Source organism: Anomalospiza imberbis, chromosome 7 (assembly GCF_031753505.1).
Source record: "Anomalospiza imberbis isolate Cuckoo-Finch-1a 21T00152 chromosome 7, ASM3175350v1, whole genome shotgun sequence".
NCBI classification, from domain to species: domain Eukaryota; kingdom Metazoa; phylum Chordata; class Aves; order Passeriformes; family Viduidae; genus Anomalospiza; species Anomalospiza imberbis.
The window spans coordinates 1,617,180-1,636,221 of record NC_089687.1 but is presented as its reverse complement, the minus strand read 5'-3'; the positions used below and the strand labels follow the sequence as shown (position 1 = coordinate 1,636,221).

Genomic DNA, 19,042 nt, shown 5'->3' with positions numbered 1-19,042 from the left:
GTGAAACTGCAAAGTGTGGGGAAAAAAAGAGTTTTGCTTTGGTCAAAGCTCAGCAAAAAACCCTCAAGGAAAATAAGCAGGTGATTTTGCTGTCACCTCAGGCAGGGCCAGAGCTGCTGCAATGTCCCAAGGCAACTGGAAATTCTCTGGCAAAGGCTTTTCCCTACTCCAGCTCCAGAGGTTCTGCCAGGATTGCAGCCAGGCTGAGGTGCCTGTCCCTGTCCCAGGGACCTCTGCCAGGACTGAATTCCAGGTGGGATTTGGGCAGAGTGACCCCAAAAAGGTCACAAACTCAACCAGAACTGCAGAACAAAGCGGTGGCACGGTGCTCCTCCCAGTGGATGTGTCAGAAGGGAGAATTCCAGCCAGGAATTCACTCCTGCACACTTTTCCCACCTCCACTGGATGCTCCTGGTGCTCCTTCACTGCCATGAGCAGGGAGTGCCAGCCGGGCTCCTCACAAAGCCCTCGGGACACAGCAGAGCCCCAGCAGGGCAGGGACAGGACAGGGACAGGGACAGGGATAGGGACAAGATGGGGACAGGCACGGGACAGGGACAGGGACAGGGATAGGGACAAGATGGGAACAGGCATGGGGACAGGGACAGGACAGGGACAGGGACAAGATGGGGACAGGCACGGGACAGGGACAGGGACAGGGATAGGGACAAGATGGGAACAGGCATGGGGACAGGGACAGGACAGGGACAGGGACAAGATGGGGACAGGCACGGGGACAGGGACAGGGATAGGGACAAGATGGGAACAGGCATGGGGACAGGGACAGGGACAAGATGGGGACAGGCACGGGACAGGGACAGGGATAGGGACAAGATGGGAACAGGCATGGGGACAGGGACAGGGATAGGGACAAGATGGGAACAGGCATGGGGACAAGGACAGGACAGGGAACAGGGACAAGATGGGGACAGGGACAGGACAGGGACAGGGATAGGGACAAGATGGGAACAGGCATGGGGACAGGGACAGGGATAGGGACAAGATGGGAACAGGCATGGGGACAAGGACAGGACAGGGAACAGGGACAAGATGGGGACAGGCACAGGACAGGGACAGGACAGGGACCAGGGACAGGGACAGGCACAGACCTCTCACTGCTTCCAACCCAAACCATTCCCTGTCCCGTGACTCGGGAAGGGCTGAGAGTTCCTTTCCCATTGGCAGGAGGTGCTGGAAGGAGCAGTGACACCAGTGGGAATGTGACACCATTCCCACAAGGAATATTTCCTGGGAAGCAAAGAAAGGCCCTGCTGCAGGGCTTGAACTCCTGAGGTTCAAATCGTCCGTCTGGACCCACGGCACGCGTTCAGCGAGGGGAAAAGGAAAACACCGGGATCCTGCCAGGGCGTCAGGGCTTTGATTAGGAAGAGCTGCTCCCAGCACACCCAAGGATGTGACGTGGAGGAGTTACAGGGATTGGGTTTGGGTTTGGAAGGGGAGCAGGGGTGGAGATCCCTCAGTACCGAGCTGATGTGCTCCTGGTTCCGTCGGACCCGCTCCATCTCCGGCGTCACCGGCGTGGCAGTGCCAGCCCCTAAACCCTCCTTGTACAACACCTGTGAGGGACGACAGCAGTGCCACAGAAACCCCGCTCAGCACAGGCCAGACCCACCAGATCCCACTGTTATGGGACTGCGTCTAGAGTTAGGATCGCTTGGGATTCATCGCACGCTCGTTCCAGGGGCAAGGATTAAGGAAGAGGCTGTGGGGGATTATTCTGTGAATGGGTCACTGCAGAGAGGAGATAAAGGCTCAGGGGAAAACAAACGTGGGGAGAAACACCACAACTCCACAGGGATGTTCTGCTGCCCAGCTTAGCTCAGGAAATGCCAGGATTATTTTCAGGCAGGTTTGTTCTTAGAAGAAAAGCGCGTGAAGGTGTAAACCCCCCGAAAGCACAAACAGTGGAAGATCAATGAGTTAAAACCCAGCCAGGGCACAGCCAGGACTACACCCCTGAAGAAGACAGGGTTAGGGTGTTAGGAGCACGGGATTATAACAACAGCCCGTTGTTATAAGTCCTGCAGGGTGGAAGTACCGAGCTAATCTGCTCCTGGTTGCGTTTGACCCGCTCCATTTCTGGGGTCACGGGCGTGGGGGTGCCCGTGCCCAGCTCCTCCTTGTACAACACCTGTGGGACACAAGCAGGGTCAGAGCAGCCCTGGGGACATCCCTGAGCTGCTCACTGGCATTGCAAACTGGGATGGTACACAAATGGAAACACCATCCACACCCCTCAGCACCGGCACCAGCTCAGAGTAATTTCCCTTCACATCTTCATTTAAAGGACGCAAATTCAAATATTCTGCAGGCCCCACCCTGAGAGGGATATTTTACTTTTCATTTTAGTTCAGGAAATGTGATAGAATTACTTTTCAGGCAGTCAGCATGTCTTTACGGCATTAATAAACAGCTGAACCTTTTCTGGAATTGTTCAGTGTACAAAGACTTCACTGTGGGCTTTATTCATTTTCACTTCTGTTTGTTTGCACCACTATTTTACTCTGGGTTACATCTCTAGGAAACAAAAACAACTGGGTGCCACCACTCATGTTATGATGCTTAATTTAACCTGTAGTTATTTGATTTTTTAAAACTGTATTTTTCATGAAAGGAGATGTTTGTGGAATAACCCCAGCCATGTGGGAATACCTGACAAGTGTATTGTCACATTGTGACTCACAGCTCTTCTTGTAAGTAGAGAAATCCTTGTACCAAAACAAAACTTGTACCAAAACAAACCAACAAAAAAATTTCACTGCTTGGTGTCATTGAAACAAAGAAATCAATCACACCAAGGGAAAACAAGCTATGGAAAATTCCAGAAAAAAATGAGGAATCATTTGGAAAAACAGCTCAGTTGTCCATAAGTGAGCCGTGAAATTGACACTTGACTGGATATGGGAAGGTTTTGTTTTCCCTTGTAACTGTCATGCAAAAAGGCTCCAATTGGGTTTTTTCCTCAAAGTTCTGCCTTCCTGATCCCTTTTTTCCCAGTCAAACTTCAACACATAACCTGGGCCTGTGTTCAGAAAAGGCCATTTTTGTTCCTGGCCCTGTGTTCAGAAAAGGCCACGGAAGAAACACAGGCAGCGACTGATGGGGATAATTCCTGTCAAACTCGGGTATTTCAATTTCCTGCTGCTGGCCACGGGGATTTGGGAGAGCTAGAGCTTTCCCGAGAGGAAAAGGCCCTGGAGAGGGCAGGGAGCAGGGAATTCCTGGGCTGATGTGCTGGGAGCAGGGACATTCAGGGAGCAGGGACATCCCAGGAACAGGGACATTCCCGAGCTGATGTCTAAGGAGCAGGGACATTCCAGGAACAGGGACATCCCAGGAACAGGGACATTCCTGAGCTGATGTCCAAGGAACAGGGACATTAATTCCCAAGCTGATGTGCTAGGAACAGGGACATTCAAGGAACAGGGGCATTCAGGGAACAGGGACATTCAGGGAGCAGGGACATTCCAGGAACAGGGACATTCCTGAGCTGATGGGCAGGGAACAGGGACATTCAGGGAGCAGGGACATCCCAGGAACAGGGACATCCCAGGAACAGGGACATTCCCGAGCTGATGTGCTGGGAAAAGGGACATTCAGGGAACAGGGACATTCAGGAACAGGGACATCCCAGGAACAGGGCCATTCCTGAGCTGATGGGCAGGGAACAGGGACATTCAGGGAGCAGGGACATCCCAGGAACAGGGACATTCCTGAGCTGATGGGCAGGGAACAGGGACATTCCAGGAACATCCCAGGAACAGGGACATTCCTGAGCTGATGGGCAGGGAACAGGGACATTCAGGGAACAGGGACATCCCAGGAACAGGGACATTACCGAGCTGATGTGCTTCTGGGTCTCCTTGACGCGCTTCACCTCCGGCAGGTCGGGAATGGGAGTCCCTTTGCCAATGCTCTCCTTGTACTTCACCTGCAAAGGAACAGGAATTAGGGAAGGGAAAAGGAACTACAGGAAAGCTTTCACAGGGTCACAAAGAGCTTTATCCTCATCAGTGGAGAGGGGAAGTTTAAAGGACTTCACCACCTTCCCCTCACCTTCCCAAGGAATCCGTGGCAAGGCAATTCAGCTGTTGAGTCACTGGGAATGGCACTGACAGGGTTTATAAAACCAGATAAATTCCTTTAAACCTGACACAATTTGGCCTTTCTACCAACCAAAGGAGAATTTGGGATGTGTAAGAATCCCCCGTACTTAACAAAAAATCATCACACAACGTTTCAGCAGTGACGGTGCCATTGCATTTCTGCTTTGCTAACAACAAAAAAAGCCTTTCACAAGAACATTTTTAACGTTTTTAACACATTCTGCATGAACAAACTGGCTGCAGTGTTAGTGCATGACACTAAATGACACCACCATTCAAAAAAAGCATGGAGGAGGTTTAGGAGCTTTGAAATAAAATTAATAGGTAAAATAGAGTGCTGTGACCTTTTAGGTAACATCCAAGTTTGCCAAGACAAAACAAACTAAAAAATTCACCACCAGAAAATTCAGTCTGAGCAGAGTAAAACAGATTTTCCTTGGAGATGGTCCCACCCTAGAACAGGTTGTGGAATCTTCATCCTGTGGGATACTCAAAACTCAGCTCATCCTAAAGCTGAGCCACAGGGCTGGAATAGATGATTTCAGCACATCCCTTCCCACCTAAATATTTCTTTTTTTCTGTCAAAACTATATCTGGGATGAGATCAAATTGACAGCAAGAGCTTTCGTGGTTTAGAAATGGGTTGTGAGTAAGAAATAGAATGTTAATCATTAGAGAGGTTACTGTTAAAGTAACAAGGATGGGCAAAAACTTCCAGAAAGTCACCCTTGACTGGGTGGGTTATTGCCAAACCACTGTTAGCAAGATGTAAAGAAAAGAAAAAGAGAAAAAAAAAATATTATTTCAAGTTGAATTAGCAGCAGTAGAGTGAGTATTAAAAATCAATCCTTGTGTACCGAGCTGATATTATCCTGGGTTCGTTTAACTCTCTGCATCTCTGGGGTCTTTTCAATTGTGGTTCCAGTTCCAATATCTTCTTTATACAAAATCTTAACGTTTAGAATGGAGACAACAAGGTTAAGCATCCAAAACACAACATTCTTGCTCCCAGACACTGAATTGGGACACAATGGAGCAGCTGAAAGCCCAGAGGATCCACTCTGGTCACTGCCTCCCTGAAGGTGTCCAAAGTGAGCACCATTAGGGGAAAAAAAAAAGAGCTGATTTTTTATATTTAGTGCTTTTCAAGTGGGAGATAATTTATACAATAAATCAAAATATCAAATATATTTCAGTAGAATACTCCTGGGCTAGTGGAAGGAGTCCCTGCCCATGGCAGGATGGAAGAAGATGAGCTTTAGGTCCCTTCCACCCATTCCATAATTCCATAATCAAAACATTTCTGGGCTAATTTTAGGATTGAATATCATTATTTGCTCTTATTTGATTTATACAAATATTTTCCACTTTGTACTTTGCAAATGGTGCTGGAGGCAAAATGCCACAGGAGACTTGATGGCAACAGGAACTGGGCAACAACTCAGGCACACAGAGCACGAGGGGCAGCAGGACAGGGAGGGACTGGCATGGGAACAGCACAAAGGAAAGGGACAATAATTTTATTCATTTAATGAGGGATTGTTTAGCTCTGTCACAGCTGTGCCTGTGAAAGAGGGCAATCACCCCACAAAAACAGCAGGAAAAACACTATATAAAGCCCAGCTAAATCTACTGTGCCTGTAGGAGAAGCACCAAAAAATTGCAATTTTATTAAAGACATTAAACTGTATTTTTTGGGCTGAGGAGTGAAGACAGAGGTGACCATACCGAGCTGAAATTCTTCTGGTTTTCCTTCACCCTCAGGATTTCTGGGGTGTCCTGAACCACTGTGACTTTTCCTTTACTGTTCTGTAGGTCTGACTGATACTGAAGCTGTGAAAAAGGAAAAATGGCAAAGGTTAACTCTGTGCTGTACAAATTCCCTCACAGTTTTCTTCAAAAATGAGAAAAATATGGGTTTTTAAAAATTTTTTTCTGGACTTACCATGCTAAAGTTCTTCTGATTCTCTCGGACCCTCTGCATTTCTGGTGTGTCAGCCACAGGCACGTAGTAGGGCATGCTCTTCTCTGCATCTTCCTTGTATTTTTTCTGATGGAAAACCCCAAATTGATTAAAATAGAAAACACAAAAGCAGCAAGAAACAGACTGGAGTTACTGATTGTTGAGTAGGGCCCATCTTTGTGGAGATGTGAGTTCTTCTCTGTCTGGCAGAAACTGAGATTATGCCTCTGTGCAAGATTTATTTTAGACAGCAGGTTATTGAGGAGTAGAAAACTAAGAAGAATCTGCTTAAAGAAGAATTAGCTTTGCAAAGCAAGAGAAATTATTGTGTCACTTGACACAGCAGTAAAATTAATTTGATTATTGCCGTAGAATTCAAGAGCTCTGGAAAGATTTGTTCCCTGGTGCCTCCTGAAGGTTGTGAGAGGTGGTTATTTGGGTGTTTAATTAGTATTTCCTGGAGTTCCCACATGAGCAGGATTAATTGCTGCACTCAAGATACCTGGCTGGAAAGGTTCTTGACCTGCTGGGCATGAATAATCTCTGGAGTATCAACAACACTGGTGTAGTTGGCTTTCTCCATTTCTGCCAATTGTTTGTATTTGATCTGTCGGGCAAAGCTCACGTTTAGGGGCCTCGGCCATTTCTGCACCACAGCTCACACTGGGTTTCCCCAGAAAAATCTGAGTTTTCCTTTCCAAGGGGCTGAGAGAGGCAGGGTGCACAGACCTGGCTGGCGATGTCGGTGGCGTTCCTGGCCCGCACGAAATCCGGCGTCTCCAGCGCCAGCTCGGTCAGGCCCTTCCCACGGATCTCCTGCTCCAGGGCCCTCTTGTACTCCTTCTGCAGGGAGCGAGGCATGGCATGGCAAAGGGGCAGCGGCTCAGCTTCCCAGCCACACACCAGAACAGGGCCCAGCCCAGCCAGGAACAGCGACAATCCCAAATCAGGAATACCACCAATCCCACCCAGGAACAGGGCTCATCCCAGCCAGGAACAGGGCCCATCCCAAATAAATAGGAACAGTGACAATCCCAACCAGGAACACTGATAATCCCAAATCAGGAACAGTGACAATCCCAACCAGGAACACTGATAATCCCAAACAGGAACAGTGACAATCCCAACCAGGAACACTGATAATCCCAAACAGGAACAGTGACAATCCCAAACAGGAACAGTGACAATCTCAAATAGGAACAGGGCCCATCCCAACCAGGAACAGTGACAATCCCAAATCAGGAACAGTGACAATCCCAAACAGGAACAGTGTCAATCTCAAATAGGAACAGGGCCCATCCCAAATAGGAACAGTGACAATTCCAACCAGGAACAGAGCCCATCCCAAATCAGGAATACCACCAATCCCAACCAGGAACAGTGCTAGTCCCAAACCAGGAATACTTCTAATATCAACTCATAATTATGAATACAAATTATATAATTTCAGATTTTTTTCAGTTTGTGCTTCATTATTTAAGTCTTGGTTTAGTCCCTTGATTAATTAATTAATGAGTCCCTTGAGTGACTGTTGATCCCCGCTCCTGTTTCCCATCTGAATTCCTGGCAGTGATTGTGCACCCAGGAGAGAGCCCCCTTAAAAGTCCACTCTGATCTTTATTCCCTCATCCATGTTCCTTCCTGCCCTCTACTCAAGAGATTCCAGGGAATGATGGAGTTTACACCAGTTGAAGGGCAGGGATGGATGGGAGGGAGACTGGGAAAGAATTCCTGGCTGGGAGGGTGGGGAGGGATGGGATGAATTCCCAGAGAAGCTGTGGCTGTCCCTGGGTCCCTGGCAGTGTCCCAGGCCAGGCTGGACAGGGCTTGGAGCAGCCTGGGATGGTGCAAGGTGTCCCTGCCAGGCCAGCTGGACATTCCATGCACTCAGGCATTTTCCAAGCAGCTCTCCCATACCTCGTTCAGGATTTGAGTGGCATTCTTGGCTCTCAGCATGTCCGGAGTCTCCTCCAAGGCTGTCAGTCCTTTCCCTTTGACTCCTTCCTCCAGATCCTTTCTGTACTCTTTCTGCAGGAGGAGGAAAAACACTGCAAAGCCAGACCAAAGGGAGTTCTACACTCTACCAACTTTGTTGCAAAAAAAAAAAAAATTAAAGAAAATGAAAGAAAAAAAGAGTTCCAAAAGCTCCAAAAGAAAGGGGGGAAAAAAGGATATTTTGAAAACAAGAAAGAATATTGTAGAGGGTTATGGAAGAACTACTCCAACAAAAGATAGGGATTATTGTGGAAGATAAATTGCCAAGGCACACACATATGGACCAGTTAGGCTGAGGGAAGTCAGAGAGGGGCAGCACATGGGAATACGGTTAAAGGACAAGGAAGAAATGTCCATGGCAAATTAGCTGACAGCACAAAATGGATGTAAACATGCTCAGTGTGGGTGGGCAGGAGAGTGGGGAAGAAGAAGTGGCAGTGCTGGAGGTGCTGCAGGAGGCAGAGGAAGGAAGCCCAGAGGAGCTGGTACCTCGCTCGCTATTTTGGTGGCGTATTTGACATGTAAGAGGGATGGTGTGACCTCCAGGCCAGTGAGGTTCCTGCCCTTCATGGACTCTTCAAAGTCCTTCTTATATTCTTTCTAATGAGAGCAAGAAGAAGAAGAAGAAAAAAAGAAAAAAAAAAAAAAAAAAAGCAAACCAGCAAATATTTATTACAATATTTTCATTATGTGCAAAGCTGGGAGGGTGTCGATGTCACTGGGTACAGTTGATGCTAAATGGGCTCCTAAATCCTGTTCCCACTAAAACTTGTGAAGCAGATCATTGCTTTCTATGGAAATAGGACATGGTCCTGCCTTTATTTTTTTATTTTTCTACTCATTTATCTATGCAGAGAAAGCATTCAAAGGTACCACAGGACTAATGGCCTTACCCAGCTGCTTTGCAGCCTCCATCTGGGCCAGAAGATGAATAAACTTCAAATGAACACAGAAAAAAACTGCTCAAGAAAAGAAAATTACAGGTCAGGGGCAAACCTCTGACAGCAGAGACACGCAGGGAATAAGAGTTTTCTCAAAAATGGAGTTTTGAGGTGAAAAAAAAAAAAGAAGCAGAGCACTTTCTGTGCCCTGTGATAACACACAAACTCTGTGCTGTGTTGTAAAAGTGAAATAAATTTTGTACCACATTTCTTACTCAAAGACTTGTTTAAGCTTCATAGAAAAAAAATTACAGATAAACTCATTTCATGACAGGAAAGTGTCATGAATGTTCAATGCAGCTTTTAACAACCATCATAAAGAACTGTGAAATTACTATAATTTTTCAGTCTATCAGTGTGCACAAGGTGCAAGCAGAATTGCCTGTTAAATCCCAATGTTTAATATAAAAAAAGGAATTTTAAAGCTTTTCAGCCTATTTTTATTGGTTTTACCTCGCTCTGCATGAGCTGAGACTCCTTTGCAGTCAGGTATGTGGGAGTTTCAAAGTCCAGCATGGGCTTTCCTTTTTCCTTCTCATACTTTTCTCTGTATTTCACCTGAGAAGAAAAGACAGAAAGTCACCCTCCTAAATAACCAAAGACCTAATTAATTGAGTAGTATGTACCTACTATCAGCAGTTCTGGGATAAAAATGTCTAATGCAGTTTGCCTTCCTGAAATCTCTGTTATTGATCAGCAAATGTAAAATTTGGTGTCCAGGAAGTAAAATGCCCATGAAGATGATTCCTGCTTCAGGTTCTATTCTCCAGATTTTCAGTGAGGGGATGCTGTGGCCAAGCCAGAGCTTGATCCCAAACTGGAGCAACAAGGACTGACTTAAAAATTAATTACAGCCTCATTAACAACAGCCTGATTAACAACCCTTTCCTTATGGCCCTTGGCTGTGGGACCTTTTTGCCTTTCCATGCCTTGAACAGCCCTGGAAGTGCCCAAGGCCAGGCTGGAGCAGCCTGGGATGGTGGGAGGTGTCCCTGTCCAGGGCAGGAGTGGGTCAGGATAATCCTAAATGTCCCCAAACCCTTCTGGAGTTCTGTGCCAAGCACCAGAAAAATCAGCTGTGGCCCTTGGTGTTGTGCAGTAATTCCTCTCTTGTTTTACAGCCAATAAATACTGGAAACAGAGAGGATCAGAGACCAAATCAGACTGTGAATTTCTCTGGAGTGATCCACTGTTTTATTCCAGAGGGAAAACCTCCAGGCATGTTGACAGTTTTGGTTAAAGCCATTTTGGATGCAGGAGAGGACAGCAGAGCTCTCCTCTGGATCGTGGAATGGATGAAGCAGCTGGAAATCCACTGTCAGCAACAACCCTCATTCCTTCAGTTCCCAGTTTCTGTGATTCCCAGGTCCTTTTTTCTCCAGAGATAAATCCCCCTGATAAATGTATAAAGATCCATGTACAGCAGAGGTGAGCAGCAGGACTGGCTCTGGAATGAAGGACTCACAGGGAGATTTTATCTGTGTATTTTGTGTGTTCTGCACCTGGAAATGTGCAGGTTCTGCTCCCTGCATCCTTCCCCAGGGGTGCAGTGCTGGTGGGGCAGAGAGGCACAGGGAATGTCCCAGCCTGGAGGATTCACTGGGAGGATTTTGGTGGAATTTGGTGCTCAGTGAGTTGGGATAAGGACAAACACACGTCCAACTTACGTGGCTCTGGAGTTCTGAGGCCTCCCTGAGATGAACCTGTTCAAGATTATCTGGCACCACATGGTAGTGACCCTTACTCTTCTCATATTGCTTCTTGTACTGGTACTGAAGGGAAGGTGTCAAAAATCATCTCAATCAAAAAAAAAAAACCCTCAGCAAATTTACTTCTTAGGTCCAATCAAAGCAACACTTCAACGGAATATCAGAGAGAAATTAGAAATGCAAGAAGTAAAACCAAAAACCAAGAAGTTTAGAATTGATATTGGAGGTTAAAGATGTGAGGGAATAGTTATTTTTTTATGGTCATTTGGATTGCAACAAAGGTTTTGTCCAAACCAGGATTAAAAGAAGAAAAAGAAAGAGAAGAGAGAAAACACAGTGGATAATGAAAAGGCTGTACCAGGCAATAAAGGTTTTGCCTTTTCTCATTATCAATTATTTTGTTAGGCATAATTGTGTGGATTTACAATAGGGGACTGTTAAACAAACATGAAGTAAAAAAAAAATCCAGATTAAAAAAAGAAATTAAATCTAGTAATCACCAAAAAGGAAAAAATAAAAAAGGTATTTGTTAGTGTGGTGCAATCAGTTAAAAATGGGATCAAGAACCAATCCAGTAAAAATTATCAGAGGACTTAAAACATGAGCAGTTCTGCAATCAGTTAAGATGGGATCAAGAAGCAACCCAGTAAAAATGATCAGTGTTTACAATATTAGCAGTGCTGCAGGAGATGAGGATCTCCCTTCCCGGGGCACAAGCGCGGGCAGCCGCCGGTTACGGAGGCACCGTTGGGAACCAGAGGAAGAGATCACTACCAGGTGATGCCCATGGAGGTGCCCCAGGGAGAGGCTGTTACAGGAGGAGTTAGCAGGGAATTCCCCAGGGAATTCCCACCCTGGGAGCTGTGGGATCACCCGGAGCTTACAGCACTGGCGAGCTGGCTCGTGCTCAGCACGTGGTTCATGAGCAGCGACTCCTTCATGTCCGTGACGGGCTTGTGCAGCTTCTTCAGGTCTGCCTTGTACTTCACCTGCAGGGAATAAGGGTCACGCCCATCAGGAGAGGGCCCTGCTGGTCCAGCCTGGCCTGGGGGAGGTTCCAACCACAGAAAGGAGGGATTTGGGAAAGCAGGATGGGATCTGCTCCCGGGAAAAGCCAAAGCGAACGTACCTCGCTGGCCATGTTGTGGGCGTCCTTCAGGGTCTTGTAGATTTTGGCCTCCTTCAAATCGTATTTTGGCTTTTTACCCAACTCTTTGGCAAAGTTCTCCTTGTATTTCACCTAAACAGAGAACAACCAGGTGCCACAGCTGCTCTGCAGGAATCACTCTGCAGAGGGGGCCTGTTTTGGTGGGGCTGGCTGGGAGAAGAAGGAAAGTGCAGGAACTTGAAGGTGTCCACTGGAAAAAAGATTGTTTCAAAAATGACCTGACATGGAAAGAAAATCTACATCTATCTGACATTTACAAGATACCACTTGCAATTTTTCATCCAGTGCAAAGGTCACACCTCCTCGTTGTAAAAATAAAAGAGCCAAGAGAATTGTGTTGCCAAAATTCTGACCCTTGGAGGTGAAGAGTTTTTCACTTGATGAGAACAGTCCATTGATTTAAGATGTTTCACAAAGACAAACAGAGACAGGTATAATAAGAGTAAAATACAAGAAAATTATATATTATATAACATTAATATATAATATATAAAATATTATAATGAAAGAGTATATGGAAGAGTGTTAAGAAGAAGTTTTTATATACTTCTTGGAGAAATAAGAGCTTTAAAAACCTCAAGACTTTAGAGCACTGAAGATGTCAATACATCAAATACTTTTCTATCCATTTTTATGCACACAGTGTGTTCTGTCTGGATTAAAGGAGGACATTAATCACAAACAGAGCAGTGACACCATTAATTACTAATGATAAATAATTAATTAGATTCTACAGGAGTTTTAGTAACACTTCCAAACCACATCAGCTTCAGCCAGGTCAAACACAGCAATGTGAGCTCTCAGAACCCAGCAGATCCAGCCTGGAGGCACAGGAATGAGAGTTTTTTAAACCCAAAAGGAGAGTTGCTGGGAGATCAATGCAAAATTAAAAGCAAGCAAGCCAGACAGACAAAATGCCACTAAAAAACTCAACTGGATAAACAAAGTGGACATGACGCTTTACAAAGTTTATAAGAAGAGATGTCCAAGAGAAAAAACAGCTGTTAAAGATGATGCCAACCATTCTTTGCTCCCTCACTGCCCCTCCAGCAGCTCATTTTCCCTTAGAACCAAAATTATCTCAGCAAAGAATGTTTGAAAGACCAAGAGTGGAAAAAGAATGGAAAACCAGGATCTCATCACTGAAGTGGAACAAACGGAACTTCTTCTCTTTCTTGTAGATCACTTTGGAATCCTTGGTTCTCCTGAGGAGATCCTTGGTTTTCCTGCAGACACCGTGGTGGACATTCCAACATCCAAACATGGCAGCAGACACAGCCAGACATGGAAGAAACAAAATTCCTTTTTTTTTTCACTTGGAAATCCATGTGTAAAGACCTGTCTGCTGCCACTTCCAAATGGGCACTCCAGGCTCTGGTTTTCTATTTCCCAAAGGTTTTGATGTGGGAAGAAGTCTAAGAAACAATGAGCCCTCACACCAGTACAGGCTGCACTTCTCAGTGGGACTGATTCAGTCACAGCCTGCTCTGCCATAGGAAATTCCAGCCAATAAAATAGTTTGATCAAAGTTTAAATGAAGTTTTAATAGAAGTTTGAAGAGTTAAAATTAAGTTCTGGTGACTGTTCACTGAAAATTACCAGCACCATTTTTCAGGCTGGTCACACACATATATTTACACATGTATTTCCCTGTGTTTTTTTTTTTTTCATTTTTGGACAATAACAGCTCAGATTCTAGGTTTTTGGGTGAAAGAGGTGAGTTTTCACATTATGTTAGTGCACTGAAACCTTCCATAAAACAACCTGGAAGCTCCAAAACCATCATGAAGGGCAGAACGACACTTAAAGCTTCAAGTGGTGCTGCAGAATTGCAAGATAATTATGCCAGCAAGAGACAAATGCACAACAATGGCATTAAATGGCAGTTAATTAAAATTCTCTTACATGACTACTTAGCATATTTGCTTTCTTAAAGGTTCTCATCCAGGGGGTGTCATAGGAAGCAGCTCCGTGGCCTCTCATGTGTTGTTTGAGGTACTCTGCCTAAAACCAGCAGCAGGAAAGCAAGGTCAGAAAGGTGAAAAATCCAGAATTCAAACACGAAGAGGTGAGAAAGAACCAAGAGGGACTGAGGTCCTGGCACAAGATTCTTTTAAAGATACAAATAAAAAAGAAAGTGGCTGAAAGAAACCAAGGGTCCGTTCATAAAACGGAAAACAAGAGTCAGGTAAAGGCTGGTTCTTCACCAAGAACCAGAAGAGCTAAAAAAGAACAGGGCAAACACTTCAGCTTCAGCATTTATGTCACAGCATCATCTTAAGAAGGCTTTATATCTCCATTATTAACAGTATAAAAGTTTAACAAAGAAATACTTTGTACTGGTATTTAATTTTTACTTCCCCACATTCCCTTCCTTTCCCTTTTCCCCTAATTTGGAAATAATTTCAGTTATCATCATGACATCACTCTGCAAATTAATTTTATGTCTCATTTCTCTCCCTGCTTTGAGTTTCACCAAGGTTTCATCTTGCCCTTACCTGGCTGGTCAGTTTGGACACCTCCTTGGCCAGCTCAATGTCTGGACGTCCCAGCATGGTCACACCCACACCTGCTGCTCCACGCTTCTTATATTCAATCTAACCAAAGAAATAAATCCTTTAAGAGTGAGGAAACCCCTCTTAATTACTCTACTGGATTTTGTAATTAAATCAAGGCTAAAGGATTATACAGAAGGCTTAAAGCCACTCACATTGCTGATTAACTTGGCAGCCTGAGTTGCTTTCTTAATATCTGGTCGATCTGCTATAGGTGTGTAGTGGAGCTTGGATTTGGCATCTTTCTTGTATTCAATCTAATCCATGGAAGAAGACAGAGGAAAGAAAATTAATGAGAAAATTAAATTTATTCATTGGGAATACACCAATTAAGGACACAGCAACGTTGCTGAGAAAGCTCATATGTTTGTTTTGGAAATCAATTCACAAGGCATGAATCTGGAAATCTGGTTTTGAAAGTTGTCTACAAGTGAAGAAATAAATATGGGAAATTCTGCCTGTATTTGAAAAGATGACAAAATTATTAGATGTGATTTTCACCAGATTACTTAAGATCCTACAATGGGATTTAAATCCCTTATTTCTGTGCAATTTTATATTTGCAAATATTTGTACATTTATCTTTCAAAATTACACCTGAATATGGAGGCTAGGAGGAAATTCAGAAATCCATAAACTTGGGGTTCTCCAGCTGAATTTGCTTACATAACCGACTAAATTAACAGAAAAAGAGGCAAACTTACTGTGCTCTGGTTTTTAGCAACTTCCATGGCATGTTTCACCTCAGGAGGCTCCAGCATGACAGAATAATTGGATTTGCCTTTCTCCTTCACAAACTTCTTCTTGTAGTTTGTCTGTCAAGAACAACAAGGGCCACGTGTGAGTTTGTAATGTCACACGGAGGGAAACGCTGCAGAAACTTGGAAAAAAGCTCCTCCAAACTCCTGTAGGCGCACAAAGAGGAATCACCTCACTCCCAAAATGTGTTGGCTGCAGCTTTTGGAGTTGGGATTAGAAAAGCTCAGCTTTGGAGATGATGCGCTGAGTATGAGCTCACCTCGCTGACGTTCTTGGTCACCTCCTTGACATGGACAGTGTCCCTGGTCTCGGGCAGGGTGGTGAAGGAGCCATGGGGCAGCTGCTTCTTGCTCTGCTCTTTGTACTTGTTCTGCCAGCACAGGGGAACACCAGGTCAAACCCAGCAGCTCCAGGATGGAATTCAATTCAATTAAATTGAGAAGTAAATGGATGTTTTACCTCAGACACCAGAGAGCTGACGTTCTTAGCCAGCAGGATCTGAGGGGTGTCTGGAACAACGTGGTAGGTCCCACGGGCTTTGTTGTGCTTCTCTTTGTATTTTATCTAGCAGGAAGGAAAGATATCAATTTAAATAATGTGCATCTGTCAGAATAAAAAATAATTAGTACAGCTGTGTTTGCTTGTTAGTGCAAAATTTTGCAGAAAATCCCATATTTTGATATTTTACAGCCTAATCCATACATTCCTATGGCTCTCCCTTGGATTTTTTTTAGTATACTGAATATTAACATACTGTAAGCAATTATTAAAGATATTTTGTGCTATTATTAACGGTATTTTGTGCTATTTTCTCCAGACACTTCCATTTCAATATCAGGAATGCAGAGATGCACCTGGGGGTAAGGTCTAGGGGTACTCAGGCAATGTTAACTTTGAATATTAATTTAATCCATGAACTAGGCCAGTGGCTTCTACAAGACCAAATTCATTCAGTAAATTTGTTAATTAAATAAATCAAATAATGAAGTGAGACTGAGAACAGCTGCCCAAAGCTTATTTGCTAATCCAATTATACTTGCAATAGAACAGTTTAGTAAAGTGAGTAAAGTGGTAGTAGAGAACTTGGAGAGGAAGGTGAGTTCAGTGCTTACATCACTGGCCAGGATGGCATTATTGAGGGCCAACACTGTGTTTTTATCATCTGTGACAGAGAGTTTGCACCCCTTGAGGAATTCCCGGTCCAGTTTGTATTCGTACTGCAGGAAGAAAAAAGAAAATATAAAGTAACAGAGTCTCTGATCTTCTCAAATTAAAAAAAAAAATAATCTGAATAGGAGAGATGGGAAAATGGATCATTCAGTGTATTTTGATTTTCTTACATCACTCTGCTGCAGAGAGGACTTGGCTGCTTGGACAAAGTCAGGCCTGTCAGCAATCAGGTGCCAGTGGGCTTTGGCTGCTTCGTATTTCTTCTTATAATCCAGCTGTGGCCAGGGAAAAACAAACAGGAAGAGTTCATGGGAAACTGGTACCGTGCACACAACACACAGAGGCCAATTCTCTTTTGGCCTGTGAGAAGAGGTAAGAAAATCTATCTACACCAGATTAGGGCTTTTCTCTGGGTCAGGCACAGGCCAGCCACTGCAGGTTTCCACTGCTGGGTGGAGAAAGGGATATGAAGGTGGAGAAAGGGATAGAAGGACTGAAATGATGTCCTGACTTTGGAGAAAAGGAGAGCTTTCAGATCCTTCCTACTGAAATGGGTGCTGGGCACCAATACCAGAAACCACAGGAACGTTTTCCATGAAGCTTTGTCTCCAAGAGCATCATCCCATGGAATTCGTGGGACAGTTGTGTCTCTGCCAGGAAAACAGGGGACAACTGGAAGAAGAGGATGTGTGACACACAAGAACCTCAAGGACAACTCACCAGAGTGAGGACTTCAGTATGAAATAAATTTAAACACATTTTCTTCCAGCAGCGTAAGGATTAGAAGCGATTACGCCAAAAAATGCGGTGGAAATTAATTCCTTGTGGAGTAATTTCTTGTGGAAATAATTCCTTGTGGCTTCCACTGCCAGTTCCCAACACCCTCCAGAATAAAATTAAGCCATGAACAGGTCAGAACTCACGTTGCTGTTCAGTTTGTAGGCGTGCCTGGGAGTTTTGATGTGAACTGAATCCGCCACGACGTTGCAGCGAGATTTGCTCCTCTCATACATTTCTTTGTATTTCAGCTGAAGAAAGACAAAGACGTAAAAAATGTTTGCAAAGGTCAGATCAGCATCAACAAGAAAAGCACTCAAATATTGAAAAACTTCATTAGAATTGCTCCAGTCTGGATAAAATCTTAAAAGGAGAAAATGACTGGAGGTGGCACTCAGGGCTCTGGGCTGGTGATGAGGGTGTTGGGCACAGCTTGAATTTGATGGCTTTGAGGGCTTTTCCAAACTAAATAATTCTGGGATTCCATGAAAAATAATTCTGTTGATACAACTTGATATCAAGCACCTGCCTAAAGGAGGGTCCTCTCCAGCAGCACTTCTCTTTATATAGAAAATGAGGCAGTTTTAACTCACCATGAGGCACCGACTAAGATTAAACAAAATCTATTCACGACCAGTAATTCTTAATATTTCTAGATTTTTGCAGCAAAAAGAAATCCTTGGAAGAAACATATTTTCTGATAGTTACACTAACTGAAAACTCCTTCAGAGAATCTCAGCACTCAGTTTGGAGCTTAAAAAATGTCCTTCACATCTCTGTTTCTCAATGAACCACTTTAGTATCTGGATAAAAATTATTGATTCCTCCTGGAATAAATTAAATAAAAAATTAAATAAAACAAAAAATTATTTTTCCTCCTGTATTTACTAATCATGTAGAAACCCATGGAGCATCTGGATGAGATTCAGGCTACTTATTCTGACAGTACTACACAGAGTTTCAGAAGTTTCAGTATCCTCATTTATGGATACCTAAGGAACAACGAAAAAAAGGACAGAGAGAAAGGGTAGGAGAAGGAATTGGAGCAGGAGTCCTAAATTCTATATTACTTTCTCTCTCCTTCTTACTTTTCTATTGCCCCAGAATCAAAACATATTTATTTTAGATCAGAGAATTTACCTTACATATTCACAGTATCCATATAAGAAATTAATAAACACGGCAATACACGAAATATTTTATTCAAGCCTAGAGGAAGAGAAAACAGAAAAAAAACTCTCCAAATTAATTTAGATTTGGAGACCACTTCCAGCTCATGGCTTTTGTTTCTAGTGAGGGGTGGTTTGTCCCAGCAAAAAACCAAAAAAATGTTCCAAGAGCTCAAAAAGAAAATTCTATGAAAGATTTCCTAAAACACTGGGTTTTGAAAGAGCACTGGATGCAGATAGAGTTTTACAGACCAATATGGTCTGAGAAGCTGATGATTTGCACTGACAGCATTACAAAGGAGTTACAAACATGGGCTACCAAGTTAAAAAGTGGATTTGGGGTGTTTTTGGTGCCACAGAGGATCCACTCACGTCACTGATCCTGTCCTTGACCTTGCGCACGTGCAGCAGCATCGGCGTGTCCTGGATGGTGGTGTAGCCCTTGGGCTTGGCTTTGTTGTACTCCAGCTTGTAAATAATCTGAAGGGACAAATTGGGGCTGGGGTTATTCCTTGGAATCCTTGGGAATTCCCTGGCGGTGACTGTCCCATTCCAAAGGGTCCACACTTACGTCACTGATCTGCTTGTTGACCTTTGTGGTCCGTAGATACTCTGGAGTATCCAGAACTGTGGTATATTTGCCTTTCTTCTTCTCATAGTCCTTCTTGTACTGAATCTGGAGATGGGGAAAGGCTCTAGGTTAGTCACA

The 19,042-nt window shown here is 44.2% G+C and overlaps 1 protein-coding gene across 23 annotated transcripts in view; it reads right to left on the bottom strand.

The window, feature by feature from the left end:
• Positions 1-19,042, bottom strand: part of NEB (nebulin) — a 102,363-nt gene that overhangs the window by 15,717 nt on the left and 67,604 nt on the right. For 8 of the 23 annotated variants that reach the window (XM_068195087.1, XM_068195088.1, XM_068195089.1 and 5 more), the window contains exons 111-134: positions 18,905-19,009; positions 18,706-18,813; positions 17,311-17,415; positions 16,558-16,662; positions 16,330-16,434; positions 15,677-15,781; positions 15,477-15,587; positions 15,163-15,273; positions 14,614-14,715; positions 14,402-14,500; positions 13,809-13,907; positions 11,865-11,975; positions 11,620-11,724; positions 10,694-10,798; positions 9,480-9,584; positions 8,575-8,685; positions 8,008-8,118; positions 6,820-6,933; positions 6,593-6,697; positions 6,073-6,177; positions 5,856-5,960; positions 4,985-5,077; positions 3,860-3,952; positions 2,060-2,152 (exon numbers count right to left, since the gene is read on the bottom strand). In XM_068195087.1, the coding sequence (XP_068051188.1) occupies positions 2,060-2,152; positions 3,860-3,952; positions 4,985-5,077; positions 5,856-5,960; positions 6,073-6,177; positions 6,593-6,697; positions 6,820-6,933; positions 8,008-8,118; positions 8,575-8,685; positions 9,480-9,584; positions 10,694-10,798; positions 11,620-11,724; positions 11,865-11,975; positions 13,809-13,907; positions 14,402-14,500; positions 14,614-14,715; positions 15,163-15,273; positions 15,477-15,587; positions 15,677-15,781; positions 16,330-16,434; positions 16,558-16,662; positions 17,311-17,415; positions 18,706-18,813; positions 18,905-19,009 (2,511 nt within the window). The remainder of the gene's footprint in view (positions 1-2,059; positions 2,153-3,859; positions 3,953-4,984; positions 5,078-5,855; positions 5,961-6,072; positions 6,178-6,592; positions 6,698-6,819; positions 6,934-8,007; positions 8,119-8,574; positions 8,686-9,479; positions 9,585-10,693; positions 10,799-11,619; positions 11,725-11,864; positions 11,976-13,808; positions 13,908-14,401; positions 14,501-14,613; positions 14,716-15,162; positions 15,274-15,476; positions 15,588-15,676; positions 15,782-16,329; positions 16,435-16,557; positions 16,663-17,310; positions 17,416-18,705; positions 18,814-18,904; positions 19,010-19,042) is intronic. The other 15 variants (XM_068195091.1, XM_068195093.1, XM_068195094.1 and 12 more) reach the window with 4 other exon arrangements.